The 27,449-nt window shown below is 34.3% G+C and overlaps 1 protein-coding gene and 1 long non-coding RNA gene across 2 annotated transcripts in view; both read left to right on the top strand.

Annotated features, from left to right (window-relative positions):
- The window catches only part of LOC143249766 (semaphorin-5A-like), a 170,601-nt gene that overhangs the window by 125,878 nt on the left and 17,274 nt on the right, over positions 1–27,449 (top strand). Inside the window, 6 exon segments of the mRNA XM_076500155.1 lie at positions 23,525–23,624; positions 24,283–24,371; positions 24,374–24,390; positions 25,047–25,145; positions 25,535–25,748; positions 26,527–26,615. Of these exon segments, the coding sequence (XP_076356270.1) occupies positions 23,525–23,624; positions 24,283–24,371; positions 24,374–24,390; positions 25,047–25,145; positions 25,535–25,748; positions 26,527–26,615 (608 nt within the window).
- On the top strand, positions 14,464–18,646 carry LOC143249769 (uncharacterized). The gene is made up of 2 exons (XR_013027935.1): positions 14,464–15,016; positions 17,645–18,646. It is a non-coding gene; the product is annotated as an uncharacterized LOC143249769 (long non-coding RNA).

Here is a 27,449-nt window from a genome sequence, read left to right as displayed (position 1 = left end):
GTTATATTAAGTCGTGTAATGTCTCGCATGCCCCGTGATTCTGGAAGCGACTTTACACTTCTTTCTACCCACAAGCGGTCAATGACATAGAGTAGTGGAGTTTTGTTGTTCCAAAATCGTAGGTTAGTTTTGTGAGATTTGTAGGCCCAGATGAGCTATTCCAAAACGGATGAATCAAAGACGATAAAGTTCAACAAACAGCTAAGTTTATCATCTGGTGCATGTAATATCTCTACCATTTGGGATACTAACTCCTAATACTTTCAACCTGTGTGTGTTTGTGCCTCATACTCACGTTTGCAGTGCTGTGAACATTTCTTGCCTGCTTCTCTGTCTGGTTTCCTGGTGGCGTTACGTTCTTAATGGCTTTTTTTTTCTTTCTTTTTTATGTACTATATAATAGTGATATATGAGGAACCGCTGGCAGTCTGGATTAGTCCTACATCACCAAGCTTCTCACGAAGATGACAAGTATTCTGCTAAGCATTGGTCTCTGAAAAGAACTATATGGATCTCTGTAATATCAGCTTAACTATATTTGGACGAAGAGGCAATTCCTGTTAGAGAATTCTAATTGCAAGGCAACAACAACAAAAGGCGTATTAGAGTATACTTTTCACGTCCACATAAATCTAAATAAACGGGGTATAAAGTGAGTGAAAATATAACTACCTTTTCCTGTTTATTGCGACGCTGTTTAGTCTTTCCATTTTAAAAAAGTTATGGTTCTTGGTATAATTCGTCCCGCCTGGGAAGAGTAGTTCTTAACATATAAACATTTTAAATGTCTATTTATATCAGTGACCAATGTTTTTCAGATTTTTTTTTCAAACTTTTTTGTGTCTTTTGTTTTTATCGTACGAATGTATTCATGCGCTTGCTTCTGTAAATGGAGAATACTATATTAATAGTTTTTCAATTCCTATAGTATTTTTGCACAATTGTTTTCTGTATTCCTACTTGGAGAAAAAAAAATAGCTTAGTAAATCTGTAGTTTTATTAGATTCCCTGCAAATGGGACCGATTTTTTTAAAAAAATCTATCTGACTGGCTGTATCCTAGGTTCAGTAACCACTTGACTGGTTTCTTAGCAATACGCTTTTAATCTGCTTGTGACTATAGTACAGTTTTACTATACACTAAACGGTTTATTTGCAAAAGTGTTTCATAAAAATGTATATTTTTCCCATCGTTTTCTTCAAGTTTTAAGTGAAATCGCTAAAATGAAGTGCTTACACAACATGCTTCAATACGAAAATTAAGTTAATAAACAAGCAAAAGCTTACTGTCGTCAGATTAGATAGTGAAAATGGCAAAGCATGCAGTGTTAAGCTTAGCAAGTCATTTTAGAAAAACGTTTCAAAGAATTCCTGGTACAAGAACGCATGGTGAACATGCTTAAGGTGTTTTCTAATTCAACCATTCTCACTTGATGAAACCGTTGGTAAATACTAGCAAGCTATTTACAAGTACTAATACATCTGATTCGTAAAGAGATGAAAATTTCGATAGTAAGTTTTGTTTTATCTAAGAACTGTTATTTTGTAAGAAAGATCTCGTTCATTCTGTCGGTAACTGTGACTTTGTTTCCACATTAGACAAACAAAAGCTGGACTGGAGAATAAACGAATTTCAAAACTTGTATCCATATACATTTATTGTCTCCTTAATAGTGAATCATAATTCTATTTTAGATTACACGGTATTCTGCAGTTACTTACCATTAGTTTAGCTATTTCCTATTTCTCGCATTGACTATACTGATTTAATAATAAAAAGGCCCGGCATGGACGAGTGATTTGGGCGCTCAACTCGAAAACTGAGGGTCACAGGCGTGGGGGCGTTAACATGATGGTCAATCCCGCTATTCGTTGATAAAAGAGTAGCCCAAGAGTTGGCGGTAGGTGGTGATGACTAGCTGTCTTTTCTCTAATCTTACACCGCTAAATTAGGGACTTGCGCAGAGACCCCTCGGGTAACTTTGTGCGAAATTTAAAACAAACAAACGAAAAAAGGGATAACATTGGACACTCCAACCACTCCATTACTAATCTCACTGACAGGTTGAGATGCAGAGACTTGACCATGAAATTAATAGAAACTGTAGCTATACATTATTATACACAACCAACATGTATCTTTTTTTTTTTTTACGTTCTATTAATTAGAGGCTGAAAATCGTCGAAAAAATCTGCCTGATTCTCTCCACCAGAACAGCTCTTTTTTTCCTGTACGTTAAGTAACGTGCCTCGAGAAACTTGTCGAGTTCTGAATGATCAGAAGTTCTTCTCGGAAAAAGCTTGTAAGAGGTCTTTGTACCAGGTCAGCCGACCCATGAGTGTAGAAGCTCATGTTTCATAGCAAAGTACAGACATGGTGATCTTGATCCCTGTTTAATTGTTTAGCTGAGCTGTTCGTGTGTTTTTTTTTCTTTAATTACCCGGGGGCCGATTCCAATGTAATGCTGTCTTTGATTCGAAGCCTTTTGTAACTTGGCCAACGTGTAATTATCAGTGTTTATAGCAACAACCCCTAAAATGTGTTCATCACTGAGTAGTGTTTGAAAACGCCTTTGTTAAACTGAGTTGCTTTTGTAAGATTTTTTTTTTTTCGAGTTACCAATATTCAGTTCAGGTTTCATTCTTTCCTATATTACCCAGCAGGTGGTGGTCGTGTCGTCATTCATAAGTTTTGTTTGTTTTTCATGTGGAAACAACAAAATTAACAATTAGAGTTAATGATGATTGTTATATTACTTTGAAAGTACTTGTTATTTTGAATGCTTAAGACGGGTGAATGCGTAAGACTTCTCAGTATGTTGTGTCACAGCAGTGTAAAAGGACACTTGTTTGATATACCGAGTGTAGGTAACACTGGTTATTGATCTGTTTCTCTTTAGTGTCACCTCTTGACCCCTCGTTAAGACTAATCTTCAGTGTCCGAATTTGTGGATAAGTCAAGTTTTAAGTAGCTCTTACTTTGAACAAGATAAACTATTTTTCGCCCCTGGTGGCTGTAAGATTTGATGTTTCTAACACTAACATTCTGTTTTCGTATCCGCGTTGGGCAGAGTGCAAACAGGCTATAAGTTAATCTTGCACTTAAGAAACAAACACTCTTCAAGTTGTTTTTGAAACTATAAATTACTGGGACTAAAAATATGTTAGCCGTAGCATCTCTGTATGCACTTTTATCTCTTGAAATGCCAGCATTTATCTTCTGATTTTCGCATTAATTTTAGGTGTTTAATATCGTAACTTCTTTTATGCGCGTTTGTTTTTATCTAATATTTTTAGAAAAAAAATCTTTATGCAAAAATTCAAATGTTGTTAAATGTAGCATTCAAAAACGATTTTCGTGTGAGTAACTTTTTTTTATCGGCTTCAGTATTTTTATTCAAAGGAACGAAAACGTATTGGTGTAAGAATATATAGAGAAAAAATAGGCCCATGAAGAGCTTATTGTTATTTTAAATCATAATTCATCATCTAGATACAAGAGGGAATTCAAGGACACTCAGTTAAACCCATTGTATATTTACGTAAGTATATAGTTTAAAGTACAAATTCGAACACTTCATTAAAGTACGTGAGCGTTTTTTTTTTTTCTTTTTCCATCTGTGTACGTTTCATCCAGACATAGGAGATAAGGAATACTTCGGCTTGTTTTTAATTATCGTTGTCATCCAAGTACTCGAGTTTTGACTCTTGTTTGAAAACCAAAAAAAGTTATTCTAGATTTTGTTAAAACTCAATCCCGAACTGTGCGCGCGTGAATGTTGTTTTCAGTATAATGCCAAAATCGTTATCCTTGTCTCTTGAGAAAGCCTACTATTAGTCTCAGTTTCTTAATTAGGCTCTCTGGCAACTCCTGATTAACACTTCTACGAAAAGTGGGGCCCAATAGGCCCCAGAGCAACTTGAAAGGTTATTAATATTAGACTAATAAATTTGTATTTAAATGAAATTGCCATTTCATTTGATGAATGAATCAAATTCATTCATGAACGCCATGTTCATCAACATTTGATGAATGAATCAAATGAAATGGCAATTTCATTTAAATACAAATTTATTAGTCTAATATTAATAACCTATCAAGTTGCTCTGGGGCCTATTAGGCCCCACCTTTCGTAGGAGTGTTAAGTATATTTTATTCTAGAACGATAATAGACGTGACAAGTGTTAAGAACTATTCTTTAAAGTAATCCCATCGATATATCATGTAGGTGCAGATATTTGTCTTTTGATCACAGAATTTCTTTTCCTTTAGAAATTGTGTGTGTATGTATATATGAATTTTTGACAACCGTTTAAGCATTCACTGTCCTGTCAACAATGTCTACAATCATTGTCCGTCAATGTTTGGTAATAGGTTGACCATAATTTGTCTCGTGGACTAAAATATAGTTTATTCAACCAGTCATACAACAGAAATAAAATTGAAGTTGTTTTTTTTCTTGCTTGTCCTCAGGTAAGAACCAAGAACGTTTCTAAGGCTAACCAAGGCCACAGTATGGGGGGGGGGGAAATGTACGTGTTCGGGGTTTGGGGCTTATATATCATATGCTGTGTGTGTGTGTGTGTGTGTGTGTGTGAAAGCAGGGCGCCGGTTCTGCTTAGTAAACATGTTCTGTTGAATCACATGTTAAAAGCGCACTAGGATATAGATAAAACTCGCGTATTTATTTATCAAAAGAAAAATATTTTAAAACGTTTCGTTTGGTCTTCTCGTTTCTTTTTCTAAAAAAAAGTGGGTCAATATTTAAAATTGAGTTTTTAATATATGAATTCAAAGTTGTATATTATTAATTTAGTTGCTTTTACGTTGAACTCTTCTATTTGTGAAATACGTCCTAACATCTGTTCGTAAACCAATCATCTGCATTAAAAATACGTTTGCGTTTATCTGTTCGATATTTCTTGCAAACTTCGCTGTCAAACGCCACAAATGTTATATCGTTAAAAAGGCTTTTGTCTAAGAAGTTAAATTTTATTATGCAACGAGTATGCTACACACAGTTGTGCAATATCGTCACCACGTGATGACTGGCTTCGATTTCAAATTTACACTTAACCCGCGTGTAATTTCCTTGCATTAAACGTCTGCAACTGTTTCATATTCTGTACACATTTGTAACTACCATTACTTTACGTGTAGTTTTTATTAAACACACTTACACGTGAGTTTATCTAACCCGCGTAAAATGTTTGCTAGCAGACCAAGATTTTTCGATCTAATACAATGACCCCAATAAAGCGTCACTTGTGTTCGTATGAGCTATTCTATGCCTCCAATAAAACGTCACTTGTGTTCGTATGAGCTATCTATCGTGCACATTTAATGTTTCTGAAGTTTTAAAACTCTCGTACAAACAAATACATCTTCTGAACGCACACACAACTGGAAACCCGTTTATTTTTTATGTAGCGTTAATCGGTACTGCTCACAAAAGAGGGTGGCAGCTGGGTACAATGTTCCAGACCTGGGCATTCAAGGGTTCCCGAACAATTTTGGCTACTTGATCTACGCCAGCGCATATCGTGCTCGCGTGAATAAAAAGCAAAAAGTCCAGAGGAGAAGATCAAACAAAGATTTGTCCTGGACCTCAAGGTCTCCTTTACCTCCCTTATGTCAGTTTGAGTTTCTATTTTAACAGCGTTATGAATATGGTGACGTTATATAAACATCAGTGATTTCAGTACATCGCATGCGAATAGCTGATGTGAAAACTGAGTTGACTGGTGTAATTTTGATTTCACCACCTGCATGCTGGGACTGGATTAACGCACACGTTCCAGCCAAATAAGAGCCCCCCCCCACCTTCAATAAAACCCATGGTAGCAGAAGAACTGCATACAGTAGCATGATCAGAATAGTAGATGCTATTCGAGTGAATTTTCAGAAAAACAAACTGAAGTGGAATGAATGCCTTAACCCTGACCGTACCAGAGGGGTGTCACTGACACCCCCCGCAACAACTTAAGAAATAGTGTTTATTTGCATCCTAATTTTTTTATATAATTGTTGCTTCTAACGTTTCACTTCATACATCTAGTCAGTCTCAACGTGTTTGTGATATAATGAGGGAAAGGACTATACAGGGGGCGCCAGTGTTTTGATCTAAAAAATTCTTGATCCTGCACATATTAGTTTGACAACGCACTACGCCGTGGTTTGATAATTTTGCCCATTGACCTCCCTCTGTCAGAGCTGAGGAAACGCGAATTAGTTTGTTAAATTACAGATATTAGCTTTCTGAGTTGTCCTCCCTGCAGAGTCCTGTAGCCAAAGATTATAACTAAAGAAATGCGAAATATTTCACCACTAGAGAATGGCGTAAAACTCGCACGCGCTTCACAAACGTTTGGGCCCCCCAGTAGCCTAGCGGCATGTTTGCGGACCTACAACGCTAGAATCCAAGTTTCTATACCTTGGGCAGAGCATAGATAACCCATTGTATATTTTTGCGGTTAATTACAAACAAACAAATGTTAGCGTTTCAGACTGTCCCTGATAGCAGGCTCAGTGGAAAGCCTTGGTGCTTATAACTCTAAAAGTCGAGCAGGGGAGTAGGGTTTCGATACTGGCAGTGAGCACGTCGCCTATAACCCATTGTGCAGCTCTGTGAATAATATCCGTTTCAGTTCTTTTGTATTAAAGCTGGTAATAAAAACCTAATTTTTCATTTCGCAATTTACGGTATCTAGTGTTTGTAGTGCTTTTTATTATCGTATTTGTCTTATTAACCGTTTTCAATGAGTTAAGAACATAAAGCTTTACAGGTACTTAAATAAGACACATTAGATCATGAGGAGCTCACTAAAGTACTAAGCCTTTTTAATCACAAATTTAAAATTTTTCTGTTTTATTTTTTCAATAGTTAAATAAGGTTCGGTACTAAAAATCGGTAACCCGTCAAACTGCTTGTGAAATGAGTCTCATTATTTAAACATCAACAATTCTAATTATTCAAAAATATTTCCTTTTTAGATGAGAATGGCATGGTATTCACACCTACACTCAGTATGTTGGAAGTGTTGTGTCTCGAAAGTGTAGACATTGTTTACGACCTTGCTTAAGCGTTTTTTGGTGTGTTTTTTTAATAAAAAAGTAAATCTATTATCACGTTGATTCGTAAGGATCAACTCATCATTTGAGATAATAACATGACAGGAAATACTCTTCAATTGTCAGTTGTATAAGACGTGAAGTATCTTTGTTTTAAAGTCGAACTAAACGGTAGTTTTAGAAGTTTACAACCTCTGCTTGCAACATTTGTCTCTGTTCTGTTATTTTATCGCTGAACAAATGTGAAATTTGTTCATTTATACAAGGACGAAATACGTGTATTAGATTTTATAATCTTTACAAGATATTCCAAGTTTTGTCTGTTTTTTTTTTGTTTCACATGGTAAAAGAAAGGAAGGAGCTGAACCGTCCGAGTGAAATAGAACCGAAAAACACAATAAACGTGAAATACAACTTAAAACATTCACAAGTTATTTGCTTCATTAGCAAAACCCTAAACTCAGTGGAAAGTTTAGAACGTATGAATAGAAAATCGTTGTTTTTTTCGTTATAAATCTACACATTTGTCAGTTTAAACTCAAACAGAACTACCAACTATTGCTATGCATTATTCAATAGGGTCTCAATCTCCTCAGACCGTTATTAGAAAGTTTTATAGAAACTTTTGGAAGTGATCGTTTAGCGACTCTATTATGATAAACCTCCATTAATGTTTTTTTGCGACTTATAAAACGCAATTTATTTCATTCTTTTAAACCAAGAAAATAACTGGAAACTACTACATTTGAAGTGTCGTTAAGAAACTACACGTTTTTATTGTTAAGCACAAAGCAACGCGATGGACTATCTGTGCTGTATCCATCAGGGGTATCGAAACCCGGTTTCTAGCGTTGTGATTTCGCGAATATACCGCTGTGCTATTGGGAGATAATTGTTGTCTATTTGAGTCTAGCAAGTCGACGTTTTATCAACAATTTTGTTATAGGCTGTATATTGGATATAATATACATTTTGTATTAACTCATTATTACGGTTTGCATAAATAAGTTGTGTAATAATTAATTCTTAGAATAAAACAAATCATATAGAATACCTCGAATCAATTTTTTTTTTTTACGGGATAATACTGACATTTTACCATCCCTTTGATCAATAATTTTGAATTGGAGAGTGCTATACGTGAATCTTGAGGTTTCTTGGAATAACCACTTATCTCGTTGTCATTCAGGTTGAAAATGTCAAATATTTCGTAAAGGTTGTTATTTTTCATTCAAACAAATCTTAAAATCAAAGTGTGCATTTTTTAAAGGAGTTTCAGATCGATATATTGCGATGTTTCTCTTGTTGAGACTTGTTACTATGGTAAAGAAATAACTCTTCCAGGTATGTTTAGTAAAAGCTCTTGCTTTATTTATGAAATATGTATATAAATCCCGGTTACCTACTGGTGAAATTGAATGCTTTAACCTAAGACTAGACTTGCTACGACTTTTCAAGGTTGCAGTTATTCGTTATCAGTGCTGACAACAGATGAGGAAAAGAACAGGGTAGAGGAGACAGAAATCAAATAATTTTCTTTCATATTCTCATGGTAATTTAGTGAGAAAAGTAATAGCTTGTATTTCGCCTAAAATATAATAGGGCTGTTATCTATGCTAGTCGTCTTTCATTTTGAAATGATGGACGGGAGCTGGTCAACACCACCAACTCTTGGGCTACTCTTGTCAGACGGAATAGTGGGAGTTGACTATCATCTTTATAACGCATACACAGCCTAAAAGTATGATACACGTTTTTGTTTCAAAGTTTGAGTGAGCGCGTAGCGGGACGCAAACCGCAACTACACAGTCTGGCATACTAACCAAGGAGACTCTTTTACGTTTTCCGATACCTCATAAAACACTTCACGTTTCTGGTAGATATATGGTATGATTATTTGTAGTTTATATTAGGCCTAAAAGTTGTCTTCTTGCCGTTAACAAGTTCGGAATGTTGTTTTCTACAGAATTCATAGTTCATATACGTAAACAAATCACGTATTTAGTTACAGCGCCATCTAGTGATTATCTGCACATTTCCCCGAAAAAAGTTTTGCTGTACGGTTGATCCTGGTATATTGAGAATTGTAATTTTGGTTCCTTCTCTTAGTTATACATTCCACCTTGGCAAACGAGATTATCCATCACCCCCCCCCAAAAAAAAACACCCAAAAAAACAACGTTTGCTACAATTTATTTTCAAGTTATTCGTTGTATTTTAGCATTTTGCTCTGTCAACAGTTGGAAGAAAAGCAGGGCTCAATATGCCCAGCTGGTTAGGGTGCTCGACTCGTAATCTGAGGGTCGCGGATTCGAATCCCCGTCACACCAAATATGCTCGTCTTTTCAGCTCTGTCAGTGTTATAATGTGAGATCAATCTTACTATTCGTTGGTAAAATAGTAACCCAAGAGTTGGCGGTGGGTGGTGATGGCTAGCTGTTTTCCTCTAGTCTTTCACTACTATACTGGGAAAAGCTAGCACAGATAGCCCTAGTGTAACTTTGCGCGAAATTCAAAACTCAAAAACCAAACCATACAGCTTACTGGAAATGGGACTATTGCGTGGAATATTCGCTGGTTGTCTTTTTGGAAAATAAAAAATGTAGAGGGAACCTTTTCTGAGTACTTTACTCCAGAGGCTGGTGCCCCTCAGGTAGGGGTGGTTAGCTGCATACTCTTCATCATGTATATAAACAATCTACCATTGAAGGATCCTAATCATAAATTCCCCGCACATTTCACTGATGATGTGGCAGTCTGGAAAAATGCCACAACACAAACAATAGCAGCCACAAACATACAACCGCAACTAAACTGAATAAGCGAATACTGTCAAAAATATAGAATAAACATAAATACAGTTAAAAATACAACTTGTCGTCTTTACAAAATTGAACAAAATACAAAAAACTACAGCCTGATGTATATATGAATGGAACACTACTTCAGACTACCACATCGGCAAAATTTCTTAGTCTAACCTGTGATTCAAAATTAACATGGAGTAACTGGTAAGAACAGTGGAGCATCAATAGACAGCATACTAAAAGTCTATAAAACATACATTAGACCAGTAATAGATTATGCAGCTCCAGCATGGATAACTGTAAATGATGAAACAATTAAAACCAAACTACAAGCAATCCAAAACACACTCCTCCCAACAGAATATAGAGTTCCCAGAGCAACATCATCTCAATTTATACATAAATATTCAAACATACCAACCATACCAGATAAACTCCTAAATAGCACAATAAAGTATTTTGATAAAAATTGGATGAAAAATGAATTACTAGACAGGTACCTCATACATGATGAAGATAGTCCTAAACACATCTTTCCGATCAACATATATTTTAAACATGAAAATAATACAATAAATAAATAATGTATAAAATAATATAAATAAATAGTAATAAAATTCTTCGGAAATTAGGCCCGGCACAGCCAAGAGTGTTAAGGCGTGCGACTGGTAATCTGAGGGTCATGGGTTTGAATCCCAGTTGCACCAAACATGCTCGCCCTTTCAGCCGTGGGGGCGTTATAATGTGACGGTCAATCACACTATTCGTTGGTGAAAGAGTAGCCCAAGAGTTGGCGGTGGGTGGTGATGACTAGCTGCCTTCCCTCTAGTCTTACACTGCTAAATTAGGGACGGTAGCATAGATAGCCCTCGAGTAGCTTTGTGCGAAACTCAAACAATTTTCGGAAATCTTTCTTTTATTTAAAAATAAAGTGCCACCAATAAACTAGACATCTTACTGATAGGGAAAAACAATATCTATATATGATACCAGTACATGGACATTGCCCTGAAAAGGGTCGGAGTACTTCAGCCTACTCTGACCCAAAAAGCAGTAACTAACGCTATCAAACACTGCATGACCACACAAGTACAGGAAGGAGGAAGAGGTCAAAGAGCACCTGATTCTCCAGGGTACGTACATATCATACCCAAACCCGAGAGAGAGCTTACTGGAAATCAGTATTACACAGACCAATTAAAGATTAATGAAAATTTAATATTAATCAAAATACAAGACTGTTACAAAGAAGTTAATTATTGCCTTTTGAGTGATTCGTTTATATGCAAATCTGTTACGTAATTTAAAATGCAAGTAGCGGATATTCAACCCACTATGGTGAAGGTGCTGGCTTTATTTTGTTACAGTTTATGGCATTTCATTTCGGTATGTTTTTGAAGTTCTTTGCAAGATTAGTCTGGTGATCATGTCGGCCACCCGTTTAATCAATCTTCTCTTCTTCGAGAAGTGTGTCAGCCAGTTTAGTACGTGGGGGCGTTATTACCCATGGGGCTAAAGCCATAGTTGATTGTAGCAACACAGTTAAAGGATATAGCCCTCATTTTGTCACGTAAACGGTAACCTCCAGCATGATGTATAACCTTTAAAAAATACTTATTCCTGCCTACATTGCTGGTGTATATATACACCAAAGTATCAAAGTGATCATATTTCAACTCCAGAGTGTCTGCAAATGAGATTACGACTGTAATTTTTGTGCAGGATGAAGCGAGAAACGAAACAACTCTCACATGGTGATCCACTGGATCTCTTCTCGTAGCATTATCGAGCTGATTTTTGACCTTACTTTGAGTGAGCACATGGCATACAAGCTAGCATTTCCTTCTTCCATCCTCAGTCTCGATGTCCAGTTGCGACTGCAAGCATTTTATCCCGTCTCGGAACAGGTGCCCTACCATTTCGGGAGGCAGAATCGACGAATACCTGCTTATTTTATACATGATAATTTGTCTTGTCAAATGTTCTAGCAACATGTACTATTAGTTGAAGCGATTACACTTTCAGCTAACGATATTTGAGTGAATTCGCGTCAAGCCTTTCTTGTTGGACTAGTTCTCTTCGTCTGATGGTTTACCAAATGTCTTTTGGTTTATTATTTTAAGTACAGCTTGTGATTCATGGACACTTTGGAGCACTTTAGTGTAAATTTTGTTATTCACTTCAAAGTGACAATATTACACGAGATCAGTATATAGTTACAGAACTATAACATGCAGCAGGTTTGTCCGTTTCACTTTGTATATACTTCCGAATTTCCACGTATTAAATGTTTGTTAGAGTAATGTTTTACGATATCTTATTATTTGAGTAGCAGTTTAACTTTTTATTGTCTTTTGTTCCCAAAGCAACAGATACTGAATTAAATAATTTGCAAAAATAGTTCATACAGACGGATTATCGTTTTGTGTATAAAGTTGAAAACGTAACCAAGATCAACACAGTTTCACAGTAAAAAGAATTGGTTAACATGTTTACACTTGGTTTGTTGTTACAATCACTAATACGTTAGCAGTAAATTGACCATTTCTGCAATAATAGTGCATATAGATAAGCTTTAACACAATTAGGTTTTATTAAACGTCGAAATGGGGGGGAAAAAAATCTGTATATTAGTGTTTTTAGAAAAACGTTTATATGGATCATGATATAGTGGGGCACTCTCGTAATCAACCAATAAGTTACTGCTGTGTGATAGATGACAGAAATAGCCGTATTTGACTTGTACTAGACTTTTTTTTAGTGAAAGGAAGTCTCGTGTGACACATGCAGAAAGGGCCGGACGTTAACCCCTCAGTGGCCAGTCAGCCCGAGTATTCAACTTCGTACTGACACTGTTCTTAGCCCTAAATTGATGTTTGCATCTGATAGACCAGTGTAAAGACCACCCACGCTCGTATGTGATAACCTTAGTTCCTGACATCGTGTGCCCTCATTAGCCAACCTATTAAGCTAGTATTCAAAAATTGACAAATATTTTGTTACAACTAATTTTCGTCAAATTTGTGTCGTATATGCGTGTGTTTTTATATATCAGAATGGATATGTAGTATACGAAAAACAGGAAGTCGTTAATATCGAAAAAAAGTCGTGTTCCAATCGACGTTTTTAACACGGAAGCCTCCAGCTAGGGCTTTTTTTTTTTTTTAATTTTAATATAAGTAGTGCTTCTTGTAACAACAGTATTCATTATCTCGTTGTCTTTGTCTCATATCTGTTAAACATTTTGTTCTACCGATCACTTGTGGTTTATTGTGTGACTGACTATTCGGTTTTAGAGGTATGAAGACTTTAAAAATTTTCACTGAAGCACGTTAAAGTATTGAGAGACATAGTGAAATAAGTTGGTGATGTAGAACGGGTAGTGTTTTGACAAGAAAATTCAAATGGAATTTCTAAAAAAAGAACAAATATTTTAAATAGTTGCACGTGGAAATTTTCTCGCGCGTTTAAAAGTGTTAACAGTAAATTTGAGAATTTATTTCAGAATGTCATTTGTTAAATTTAATTTAGATTTTGTTAATCTAGATTTTCTAGATGTCGCTAGAAGTCTTTTTAATCTGCTGTAGAGGAAGAATAGGGTTACTAATTTTAAAATATTCTAGTATATTCTAGCTTGTCCATCGTCACATTGGTTTTGTAATTTTGTTTCGTTTCTTTGTTATTTTTTACTTTTCTGGATGGTTATGGTAAAACTAAAAACATAGCAAAAATGCAGGGCCAATCAAGTAGTACTTATTCAGCTAAATAAAACCTAAACGCATTTTAATTTCATGTATCCTGATTGGACTTTTATTTCAATCTCTGACCCTCAGTGGGTCAGCTGTAAGTTTATGTCCAGAGTTCTATTTTTTGTAGTCAGAAAAGCGCATATATTGCTCAATGTGTAGCTTTGCGTTAAAACAAGTAAACAAATTCTCATCCCACAGCTTTGATCTGCAGAGAGAATTAATTAAATTTTATTTTAGACAACAAGCACTTGCCATGTTCAAGTTAGGACTGATCAGGTCAATACCTAGACTTTTTAATTTGCGACTCTACCGAAACCGCACAATAATAGTAATTTTGCAGTATGATCTGGGCATAACTTCGAGAGAAAATTCGCTCCATTTTATACGGGAATGTTCATTGCGTGAAGACCCTAACTTTAACCAGCATTACATTTGTCGTATCGCAACCCGTCTGATAAATCGTATTATTGAACGAAAAACCTCGTTGGCAATGAATGGAGCAGATATAGTGTGGTTGGCATATTGAAACTCGTTCATAGATACCTTCACTCATACTTATCACACAAACCTGACGTGACTAAACTTGTATTTCGGAAAATGAAAAGTGAAAGGTAAGTCGCAATCAAATAAACCTTTTTTCTGTAGTAATTTTTTTTTTCAGGGGACTTCTAATTTAAAATGTAAATTGCATAATTTTAAACTTACGTTAATATATAATTAATTCGTATGCTTTACCCAGTAACTACTTTTGCATTTATAGTTTGCTTTTATTGAGCATTTTACAAGTATTAGAACCATTTAGTTATTCAAAATTATTTATAACATAATAGCAAGTGATTTGGTTAAAGAAACTTAATTCTAAAGCGTCTGGAAACACAGTACTGGTAAGATTGGGCTTGTTTTAGGCATTTATTCAATTTTCTGTTTGCATATTTCTCGATCGAAATCTGGCTACCCTGAATAAGACGCTTTGCTCTGATTTACGTTTTCTTACACGCACATGCGTACACAACTTCCTGTAACCAATTGGTCATGGTTTCTATTCAATTAAAAGTCGTCGTTGTGTCTTACCCATCGTTAAAATTCTGCTAGTTTTACTTTCATCGGTTATTTTTTAACTTTATCTAAATCTTCCAGAATGTGTGGTGTAATCATTAATTAAAGTCTCAATATAAGACGTACTTGGAAAAACAAAAGAAGTCATTAATCGTATGAAGGGTTGCAGTCTTCAACAATCAGGCGTATTTGAAGTTTTACCCGAACAACCTTGATTCACCTTCTAGAACTCTGCCTTGATAATGCTGCAACCAGCTTGTGAATTCGTGGCTTGAAAATTAATCCGACGTTTGCGTAGCATAGCAATGAGTTTGCCACCATGTTGTAGTACACGTAGGTGTTTGTTTGTTGCATTAATGCTACTACAAATAAGCAAGACAGATTGTTTTGTTTTTTAAAGGCTACTAATATTACGATCTGGGTTAAGTATCACGTTGACTTGTGTATCTGCTCACAATGTAGATGAGAAGTGTTACAAATAAATGTATGACGTGTGAAGTGCTGGTTTGTTAAATAAAAATCACTAAAATTTCTAATTTCTGAGCACTTTGGAATTATAGCAATTGGTCGCGGGAGATATGTCATTCTTTGATTTTAATTAACTCGCAGCATTTGTATATACAACACTTCTTTAAAGTACGAGGAATCTTCCAGCTGATAACATGTTAATACTTTAATTAGAAGTTCAGTTTCTTCGCTGTGAAGATGGGGAAGGAAAGGTCCTCAATCGTGTGTAGTTTCCTCTCGCACGTGTTTTTTATTTTAAATTACTTTTTCTGTTTCTTCCTAAGTCTATCCAGTAATTTTCATTCAGGGTATTAAACATCTTTCATTCCACTAACTAACAGCGTATTTCACCAGGATTCTCAGCGCTTAGCCAATTAGTTTCAAAATCCTCTTTATAAATGATAGGGAAAGTCCCTTTATGTACTACATGTGTAGACACGTTTATAATTTTATAGCTTTTGTAGGCCACACTGGTTTCGTATGTGATACGGGTTTAAAAATCATGTTGGAAAACTGCCATGGTTGCCATGTCAGGGTCAGCAGGGTCATGTGTAGAAGTGGTTGTGTGTATTTTAGTCCTGATAGAAGTACCTTTTTAATATAGAGTTGAAGACCTTGATCGATTGCATTTAACTGCAAGTTTGGAAAGCAATTCGTAACACTGGTTCACACAATATTTATGGATAAAACTTTAGTGTTCAAAGTGAGCTTAACACGAAATATGGAAATTTCATCTTGTTTTACAGAGTTCACGCAAAACTACGCAAGTTCGACCTGCGCCCAACTATCCAGCTGATCAACATCACCCACCGCCTACTTTTTTGTCTGCACTTTTTTAACCAAATAGTGGGGTTTCACCATTTTATACTGTGTCTGCTGTCCCAAAATGCGAAGCACAATTTACAGAGCATAGAACCCTTGGTTTCACAGTTCGGGTCGGTTTAGCGAGCTTCATATGCTTGCTAAATGATAGTACGACGTTGGTTAATGTCTCTAATGCGGATACTTAGTCCAAACCCTATTAATGTATGGCTCTTTAGATTTTTCGTAAGCGTTAATTATAACTCCGCAATAAAAAAGGAGTAAACTCAGATTGGCCATTTTGATTACATACATTGCTATCTTTCTATGTTCATTTTAATTCCGTTGTTATGAAATGCATTTTATATTTTAAACCTTGGAATGATAACTTAATTTTTTTTTAGTTATGGATATTAATATAATATGGCCCGGCATGGCCAGGTGGTTAAGTTGTTCGACTCGTACGTAATCCGAGGGTTGTGGATTCGAATCCCCGTCACATCAAACATGTTCGCCCCCTTTAGCTGTGGGGGCGTTATAATGTGACGGTCAGTCCCACTTCTCGTTGGCATTAGAGTAGCCCAGGTGATGGGTGGTGATGACTAGCTGCCTCTATTCTAATCTTGCACTGCTATATTAGGGGCGACTGGTGCAGATGGCCCTCGCGTAGCTTTGCGCGAAATTCAAAACACAAATTATATACAATATTTCACATGATTACACAAACTCGTACATTCACACAGCTGGAGAATAGTTGGTAGCAAAATCCACTCATCTGTGTTTTATGTAACATAAAATTATTCATGTGTGTGCTCTTTCCCGTGTCTTTGTTACTACTACTGTTTTCTTTCTTGTTTTCACGTGGTCTTCATCTATGTTGGAAAAGCGTTCGAACACAAAAGTCAAACATTTCGCAATACATAACTTGACTACTGGTATCCTTGCTAACGATAAAAAAATATATTATTCAAACTTTTATGCTACTAAGCAAAGAGACAGACAGGCAAACACAAACTTGAACTATTATACGTTTACAGGTATATTGTTGGCAAAATGTTGTCCCAGGTACAAGAAACCAGTAAAACAACTTGTATGTATTGTAATAACAGATCAAATAAACTTTCAGAAATGAAATACAAAAATATAACCTGATAACGATATACAGTCGTGCAGAAACTGTTGAAGCATGTTAATATATAAAACCTGATAACTAGAAACTGTCCGACGATGTACGTGGATTATATTGTTTTACGATTTTTGCCCGAGAAGGGAGATAAAAAAAATCCTCTAAATAGGGCGCATATCCTCTAAAAAAATCTTCCAAATAGGGCACATTTCCTCTTATATATACACTTTTTAGCTCGCATACCTCGGAAATCACCCGCTCGATTACTTTAATTATTTATGTAATAACTGAAAGCTCCTCTATGATGTACAGCAGCTTTTTATTTTAGAATTTTTGTCCGAAAAAGTGGATACAAGTCCTTAAAGGGCGTTTTCACTTTTCTTGTTTTGTAAACTTTTAGCTTTAAGAAATAAGTACTTACTCAGTTCACTCAATGAATTATTACCTTCTACAAAGTAGGGTATACAATTAAGGGAAACAGAGTTATTAAAATTGTAACTTTTATACAATTTCTATTTCCTTAACAGGTATCCTCAACTCGCTATAAACGTTTCTCAGTTTAGTGAATCTTGACGTTGCGTAAGGTGATTTTTGTCAGGTAAACGTGACTTCACGACGTATTCAACTGTTATTCAAGATGGACTTTACTCAAATCGATCTTGTGTGCGATCAGAGAAATAAGGAACCCAAACTGTCATGAGCTGTTAACTGATAGGGGATTTCCCATTTGTAAAGGAGGGGGAAGACATGTCACAAGGAAGCAGGGTAGCCGACCGTTCAGTTGCAGTTCTACTAATACTCCATCTAAGTTGTGAATGATACTTGACAGGCTGACGCCACTGTGGCGACAGGTGTTCCCTCTATATTCATGCATTATTCCATAGGTGTTGCTTGTTAGTTAAAAAGAAACCTTGGATAGCGTCTTTTAGAGGCAGTCAAGATGTATACAGAAAGCAAGTAATTCCAGCGGAAACTTGTATCTAAACAAAATGGCCTTGGACTTTATAACATGTATTATTTTATGTTCATTTTAATCCTGCTGTTATGAAATGCATGACAGAATACAAGTCAGTTTCATATGATGAACCACAATACTAGTTCATAACAAGGATCGCAGGAAATTGTACAAAACCCTGATAGAACGTTCGTGGCAAAAAAAAACGCACCTTAAACAGTAAAGATATAATTCAAACAACACTTTAAGATATTTAATATTGACTGATAAGGCTACACACACGTAAAAATTTCGCCAAAAAGACGCCTGTTAGACTTGCAAGGAAAAAAATTCCAGTCAAAACGACCCGTATGTAATTCTTCTTATCACTCTCTTGCTAGCCTGTAACAAAAATGGTTTGGTATATTATACCCAAACCTTTTTGTAGAATACTAAATTAGGCACTGCGAAGGTCGTAGGGGTATTAACAAGTTTGTGTGTTGTTGTTTTTTTTTGTATTTTACACACTGAAGTTGGATTTCTTTCATATATTTAGTGTTTCTTTGAAAGGTTTAAATAAAGCCTATAACAGGAATTACCTGGCTGTTATAGTTGAACATTCAATTATTGTAACGTATAGATATACTCGATGCTTTGTACACTATACAATCGCTGTCTTTAGGGAACCAACCCCTATATTACATAAAATAAATCAAAAAGCATAGTATTAAAGTTTAATACACACACCTAGAATAATTATTTTCAAATCCATGAAGGTTTATTTAAACCGGTGTTTTAGATGTGTGTGTTTTACTTGAAAAAACTGCTTTTCTACTGTTAAAATTGTATGTGGACTTGGGGTTGTACCTTAGTCTAGGCGTATATTTCCCAATTGCTATGCATTATATGTAGATAATTTTGCTACCCAGAATCTATAAATGCTTACTATATTCTCAAACAAATCTCCATCTGCCATTTAACATTTTACGTCTCGAAACTAATGCGATCAAATAGCCAATAGCTATAGTAAATAATCACGAGACCTATTAAGTAACCTACCATTATCAAATAATCTTTACCCATAGTTAAACATTAAAAAACACATCAAACAAGATAAATAAGGAATTGGGAATTTAAAAACTTGCAAACAAGGATCATAATAAAGTAAAGAAACAAGGCTGACGATGCTGTAGCCATTACTTTGATTCCACCAAATGTAATTCTAGATAACAGCATGGAGTCAAAAATGAGTTTATAGTTTGAGTAAATAATGTCTAAAATATATCCAGTATTGTTTGCTTACTTTTTATACGATCCGTATTTGCATGCTTTCATATTCCTAATTTTTCATTTATCTTTTGTTATTAAGAATGATAAAGGTTTGATTAAGTTAAAATATACACATGTTAATCATCAGTTATTTAAACTTAATACACAACGTTGAGAACGCACCACGATATGCTAATATGCTGTTGTCAAATCGAGAGCCCAAGAGTTGGCGGTGGGTGGTGATGGCTAGCTGCTTTCCCTCTAGTCTTAGACTGCTAAATTAAGGATGGCTGGTGTAAAGAGTCCTCGTGTAGCTTTGCGTGTTAAACAAAAAAAAAATGAATGGAATTTTGAGTCTCTTTAGCTTGGTACTTTCTACAAAGTCAAAACCGAATATACAGGTGAGCTGGAAATGTTTGGTGGAAATGATGAAACGAGATCGAAAAATAAATTGAAAGATATTATGTATAAAATAACAGTAACAATAAAGTAATAATAAAACATCAGGAGGACAAAAGGAAGGATGCACAAAGTAATATCAGATGTGCAGAAAGACATCATTGAAGTGCAGAAAAACTAAAATCTCATCATTGAGGTTAAAAAAGGTCATTAATACTAAAAAGCTTATAAACTGTATTGGAAAATATAAATATTAACCTTCCCCCCTCACACACTACGTAATCTAACCTTAACCACTGTTATTTACGTAATATGGAAAATAACACGTGTCTTCTTCTGTCACTACTACTATTGTGACTATAGAAACTTCCTGGACTTTTTTTTTTCACTATCTGATCTAGGTCCAACATTTAGATGGTCAATTTAACAAAATTGCCTAACTGACATACCAACATAATTGTTGCCGTATCAAACAAGTTTTTGAAATGGCACTCTAGAAGGAAGTTTCCAAAGCAATGTTGAGGGGCAAAGTAGGCAAAGGACGAGATCGTATCTGAACTTGCGGAAGATATAGAAAAGTTTCTCCAATTGGCTTATCTAGATGTTTCACGTGAAGTGATGGATTGATTGGCACATTATGCTTTAGTGGATGAAAGTATGTGATTAGCTTAAAGCAAAGTAGGTGTGCATTCTTAAAAGAAACGATCGCCGATAAAAAAACAAAACTGAATATATCACCATAGAAATATGAACCTACCAAATGAAATAAAGCATCACCTACGAAGTTTTACAAAAGCTCAAACGACAGTTCACTCGAAATGGAAGAGGTAAACCACATGAGAGAAACTTGAAAGAGCATTTTATTGGAAACTGCTCGCAAAGGGATGGCGAGAGAATGAAACTATTGCAGTTGTGGAAAATATGGAGTCGCTGAAACTCGGATGAATCAGATATTGAGAATGAGAATACTCCATCTGCCCTGTTAGAAATATAAAATGTATTACTTAAAGAAATTTGTTCACAAGTCTGAGTTTTTTAATGAGAAGCTTTTCAATATATTGACATTCGTTCTACAACAGTGATGTCTCGACACAATTAGTACAGAGTGTAAAATAAAGACAGCCAAACTATAGCGCAACAAAGCTAAATCCAAAAGAATAGGTGGTCCAAACCAAAGATTATCTCTCAGTATAACTCTTGGAAGGATGTCAACGAAAAAAAGTTGCCTATCTTTAGTGAAGACTTCACTAGAAATAAGTCATCCTGGTGGATAGTCCAAGATTCTAGTCGAGAACTATCTACTTGGAGAGAACTACCCCAATGGAGGGATAGTAGTAGTAAAGGACAAGAGGTTATCCCATATTTGTGCCACAAGCCACAGAAAACGAACTAAAAATATTTAGCAGAATAATTTATATCTGTAAAGAAAGAAAGCTAATCAAAATTAATATTGAGCTTTGTATTTTGTATGTTTCTGTATTAATTCAATAGCTGTAATATTAGATGTATGAATATTAATGTTTTTAGTTACTTTATTACTAATTACCTAAGTTTAGTATATTTTTTTGTTTGCGTATTAGCATTGTTTGAGGAGACTTCACAATCCAGAAAGGAGTAGTTTTCTGAACGGCGTTTCAATATTTTAATGAAGTTCTGTATTGCTGACCAGAAGAAGTTGTGAAATGATGCAATGATAATGTGTGACATCTAGAAATTTCTTGAATGTTTGGAGTTAAAGTTTCGCGTTTTCTTGATACTAGTGGTGGAGGAGTGGATATTGCAATAACCTAAAACATGACAGAGTTAGTTAATCAAATAGTTTATTACAATTTTTTCAATTGATTGCCGAATTAGCGAATGTATTAGTCAGCCAGTTTTGAGTTTCAACCGAAGATACGGGAGTACTGACTGTTTAGTCTTATTTATGAGTTCTCTCAGTGTTTTGGTTATTGTTAGTTAGGTTAAAAAAACGAGAAATCTGTATAATAAACACTTTCTTTAAGAAGGTTGGACTTTTCACTATTGTGGAATCTTGTAATGAGTCGCAACCTACCAGTAACATTTTTGGTGACGCAGAATGTTTCAAATGTGGTTTCGAATTCATGATTTTAGAACAACGAACCAAGCTATTTAAAAAATCGCCAATGATTCAATACTTTGGGGACCATGTAGATAATTAATATAACAGTGTTATAACCGTTGTACTAGTTTTGTAGTAACAAGTAGGATCCTTAAACACAATTATGAAAACGTGAAATAATAGGTTTTGCAACTGTCGTATCACTACATCCTCAAAACTAAAGGAAAATAGTTCGTGGTTATTAGGTTTCTTTCACCTTCATGATGACGTTATCTTTTTCAAACATTTCTACTGAAAAAAGAAAGCTAATTGGGAAAATAGTAAAAATAAACTACTTATTTTGTAATTAAACATTTTAAAGTTTTATAAAATATAACTATTCTTTGGTTAAATCATTTCTTATAATTTGTTTCTTTGCATTTTTAAGTGTGATTTGGTTACTTCATTATATATATATTTTAGCTTGCATCAGTGTATGTGTTCGAAATTAATCTATTCCATGAGCTTTTTTATTTGCGTTTTCCAAGTATTTCATACATAAAAGTTCGTAAGAAATATTACTCTACACGTCCGACAAAGCCAGCCACTAATGAACCTCAAGATGAATGTAGATTAAAGTCAACCATTGCAACATTTGGTGTAAAAGAAAAAGTGCTCATTTCCTGTTGTTCAGTTTAGCCTCTCAATGCGTAGTTTACTAACAAGAAGGGTAAAAAAAACATTGTAAAGATTTAAAGACTTGCATTTAATGACATGAATATGTTACAATATAATGAATGAATGTTTGGTACGTGTTGGAATTGGTTTTAAACTCTAGAATTAGTATTACTTGCCACGTGGCAGCTGTAAATATGATGAACATTTCCCTCTGTATATACATGTGCATGAACAAAAACAGACTAAAACCACCCACGCACTTGTTACTGTATTAAAAACATGTATGAAAAAATGAAATATGTTAGTTATGTGCATTTTTCGTATCATTAAGCACAATATCTCTAAACAGCTGCTAATAGTTTCCTATTCTTTGCGCCTTGTAAATAAATTTAGCACCTCGTGCAGGATGACACATGGTATCAATACACAGGAAAGAATTTTATTCAAGCTAATAATAGTAAGAGATAAGGATAACAATGTAATGACAGACATGTTTCATTGTTAAATACGTTAAAAACAGAGACTGCATTTGTTTTTCTTTGTTTCCAATGTTTAAAATCTAGAATTATCATCCACTATTTTTTGTATAAATATCAGTTTGGGCAGACAAAATTTGCCTTAAGAAAAAGGTCGTCATGGTAAAATAAATGGCTGTTAATTTTATATAAATGACCAATATTTTTGTAGTATTCACTGAAATTTTAATATACAATGTGTTTTGTTTGAAACAAAGCTATATTGGGCTATCTGCTGTGTCCTTTGTGGGGAATCGAACTATGGATTGTAGTGTTTAAGTTTGTAAATTTATCGCTCTCATTGGGTCCAAAACGTTTACAAAGCAAGTTCATTACAATCCTCGAAGAGTTTACCATTGTGATGTTACTTTTTACCAGTGAAAATAAACCTTGTTTGTTACTTTCCATAAAAATACGTATTGCTACCGGAAAATGTACATTAATTTTGAAACAAATATTGTTGGAAGGAAAATAACGTAGAAACGTGAAGTGGGTATACATTTCTTTGTATTGCCGTTTTGTTTTTTTTTACATAATGTTTTATAATTTATAGACCTTGAAGGCAGCGTGGACAGGTTCAGGCCAGAAGGGGTAACAACGTTTTCTCAGCTATTGTTTGACATCCCACGATACCAGCTTATTGTTGGAGCAAGGTAAGATAACGTTAATTAAAATAACATGTTTGGAACATCTTTATTATCCTCAGTTAGGAGGAAGTATTTTTTATAAATATAACCAATAACCATGTCAGTGACTTGGAAAACCTTGTGTGGACTGCCCTCACCAGAAACAAAAATATACAACGATGCCTAGATGAAGGTGAATATTAACTATTGTCATTAAGGGTTAAATCAAGGGCGGTAGTGACTTTGTGTAAATATGAAATTATAGTTCAACGAGTCAGTGCAATGTGTACAACTTTGTAGACACAGGATAGATGGCGTTTCTGTGTTATTTAAGACATTCTATGAAGCATGTGTGAATGTGTTCACGAGTTTTTAATGTTACTTCAAAATTTTGGGAAACTGTCACATTCCCCCTGTTTTTTAACTTTCTAACTTTGGAAAGTTGAGAAGCAATTGTAATGTCAGAAGACTAATTTAAGAATTTTCGTATTTCGGACGTTTGTTATTTTTACATTGTTTTTCCGATACAACTCTTTCACTGGGATATTAAAATCAGTTACAGTATAAATTAGTTCACTATCAGTTTTTGAATTTAGAAAACATGTTAACTCATTAATAGGGTAATTCCGTACAAATATATTTTAATTATCCTTTGTCGTTGTTTGTTTTTTTTATATACACACAGGGACAGTTTGTACAGGTTGAACTTAGAAGAATTGAAACAATTGGAGGAAGTACACTTACCATCGTCGGAAAACACGATAACAAAATGCAGGCAAAAGGACAGAGTGTTGTAAGCACAGATCACGCTTAAATATCGTATTTTTAGTTTGATGTCCATAACATTTGTACTTTCATTATTTAACATTATAAATTCAAAACTATGGAGCCAAAAGCCTCCATACGGTCAAATATATTAATATGATTAAATACCTTCATACTAATGTTTGATTGTGAATAAAGAATTAAACAGTTTTTTTATTTTTTCTTGTTTAAAGATGTAATTATTGAAAAATAAGTTTTTTAAAAGATAATCTTACAAATATAATAAAGGTGCCTTTTAATTTTTCTCACTTTACGAGGTTACACAATTATATTTCATTCCATAAATCCTACATTTGGCATGGATAACTACTGTAACATCGGTGCAAGTAAAAATAATGAAAATACAACAGAAGTAGCCGTGTATATTACTTCATTTCGCCATTTTGACGCATTTTCAGTGTCGTAGAATATTTCCTCAAATCAAAGCATTGTAATTTTAACTCTCTAGGAAGTAAGATTAATTGTGATTTTTGTGTGCATGTCAAAACTGAGTAACTAATTTTGAGGTTAGTGCGTAAAGCTTGAAACGTGGTATTCTTACTTGTATTACATTTAAAAAAATATTCTTATAACGTTGGTACCTTTTTAACGTTCAAGATTTTGAAAAATGATTTAATATTCCAGGAAGACTGTCGTAACTTCATCAAGGTTCTTCTTAGCCACAACAGCAAACTATTTGTTTGTGGTACGAATGCTTTTTCTCCTGATTGTTACTGGCGAGATGTGAGTATTCTGTTGTCTTATAAGCCACATTTTCAATGCTTTAATTTAGGTGGTAGATGATACGTAATTAAGATAGAAAAGAGTTATACTAGTAGTCTTATAATACGTAGAATGCTTTAATTTTAGTGTATAGAAGTATCGAGAGGCGAGAATAGATTATAAATAAGATAATCGGTGAAACATTCAGTTTTTGTAGTCAGTTATTTTCAATCGTTAAGGTGCAGGTCATTTACAGAAATATTAGTTTCAAAGAAATATGTAAATCAGTGTAGATTAGCTGTAAAATTAATAACTTGCTATACTTTTTCAGGGATTTGCTCTATGAACGTTGTAATATTTCTTGAAAATGATTTTCGTGAACATCTGTATATTTAACTATTATTTTGCAGATTAATTCCATTAGAGACGTAATAGATAAAATCCCAGGGGAAGCAAAATGTCCTTATAGCCCTCATGAAAATAGCAGTGCACTTTTTACAGTGCAGGGAGACTACTACATTGCTTCAGCACTTGATTTCTCCGCTCGTGATAGCGCTATTCATCGTGCCTTGGGCAAAGGTCCATTCTTGCGCACTGTACAATATGACGCACGATGGTTAAGTGGTAAGCAACAAATATTTGGAGAACCTAAACTATTCTTTAGGATCAAAATGTAATGTGAGAAGAACAGAGCTAGGGCAGCTTGTACATTTTGTATTAGCACTGTGTATATTGAAAAAAAAAAAACTATTTGAAAGAACTCCTATTAACACTTAAAATTATAGAATACTTGTTTTCATATTAGAATACGTTTGAGTTTTTTGTGTATCTCTGTTCTTGTGGTAACACCATGTCAACAACACATTGTTTTTAAACATGAATGTTTCTTTTTGACATGTACAAAACACCTGTTTTTTTTGGGTGTTGGGGATGTAATCTTACCCATTTCAGATTTTCTCCTATCAAAACATTTGAATTTTGGCATATCCTTGTGAATTATTTAACCTGGAAGTTGATTTAAGATGTTTTGTGTATTATTTTTAAGAAATATTTTAAAAACTCTTAGTTTTCAGGTCTTGTATATAAATGTTGCTGCTTATAATAAAATTGAAAGGTTTTGATACAAATATTTAAACTTGTGATTTTGCAACATATACTAAATTATATTTAGACAGAAAATGTATACATACATGTACACACTACTTCATATAGTTAAATACCAGCAAAAGATCAATTTGTATATATTTAAGGATGAATATGAAGTTGATTTTGCTTGAGAATGTTATCATTAAATGGTAGTTGAAGAAAAGTATAAGATTTTGACAAATATACATTGACTTGATCTGATTATCAGAAGTGAGTGTGAGCGAATTAGTGTTCATAGATAATTTTGGTTTTTCAGAACCAGACTTTGTGGCATCCTATGAAATTGGAAACTTTACATATTTCTTCTTTCGAGAATCAGCTGTAGAACACATAAACTGTGGCAAGGTAAGTTTCTTGTAAATGTAGCCCATCTTGTTTTAAAAATTTTAAAACCAGTTTTAAATAAGTACCATTTTGTGCTCTTTTTGTTTATAAATTCTAGGAAAATCATGTTATATCAGATACGTTTTATTTTTTGTTGTTAAGGTAACGTAAAGCCACCATTTCTTGTTGTTGGCCAAATTCCAACATTGTAAGTTTATCTGTGTCTGGGACATAGTATTTGCTGTTCAGACTTCTACATTTCATGAATGTAGACATTATCACTGTCAGAAGTTTTAAAATATTGGTATGCAGGTAACACTTGTTTATCTACACACTTAAGTATACACAAATTAGAGGAATAAAATTGTTGACTTAGTTAAGAATATCTCTGTACATTTATTATGATTTCAGTTTGATAATCAGCTGATACTGATGGTTTTAAAGAGGGTAATGGTTTTACCAGAATATCTGAAAATTATGTTAGATGTTTTTTTTTTCTACCTCTCTAATTTGGATATTTTGTAAGGTTTGTCAGCTAAAAGCATGCTTCAAAAAAACTTCATGTGATGTTTATTTATCTGTAGCTGCTTCTCTGTTTTACAAAATTATACAGTTTTATTAAACTGACTTTCCTACTTAAACTCTAGAACTAAGAATTATCTATTTATGTTTTTGATTATATGCTAATCAGTTCTATATTTTATTACTTTTTAGTCAAGTGTTTTGTAACATTAGGGAAATATTAGAAGTGTATTTGTACGGTTGGGTCACATTTGTCGAAGTTAAAAACCTAAAATAAAAGTTACTAAAGTTATATAATTTATTTTTCCCTATAATACTTTAATCCATATCTTA

Source organism: Tachypleus tridentatus, chromosome 4 (assembly GCF_004210375.1).
Source record: "Tachypleus tridentatus isolate NWPU-2018 chromosome 4, ASM421037v1, whole genome shotgun sequence".
NCBI classification, from domain to species: Eukaryota; Metazoa; Arthropoda; class Merostomata; order Xiphosura; family Limulidae; genus Tachypleus; species Tachypleus tridentatus.
This window is presented reverse-complemented; position numbering and strand designations above follow the sequence as displayed.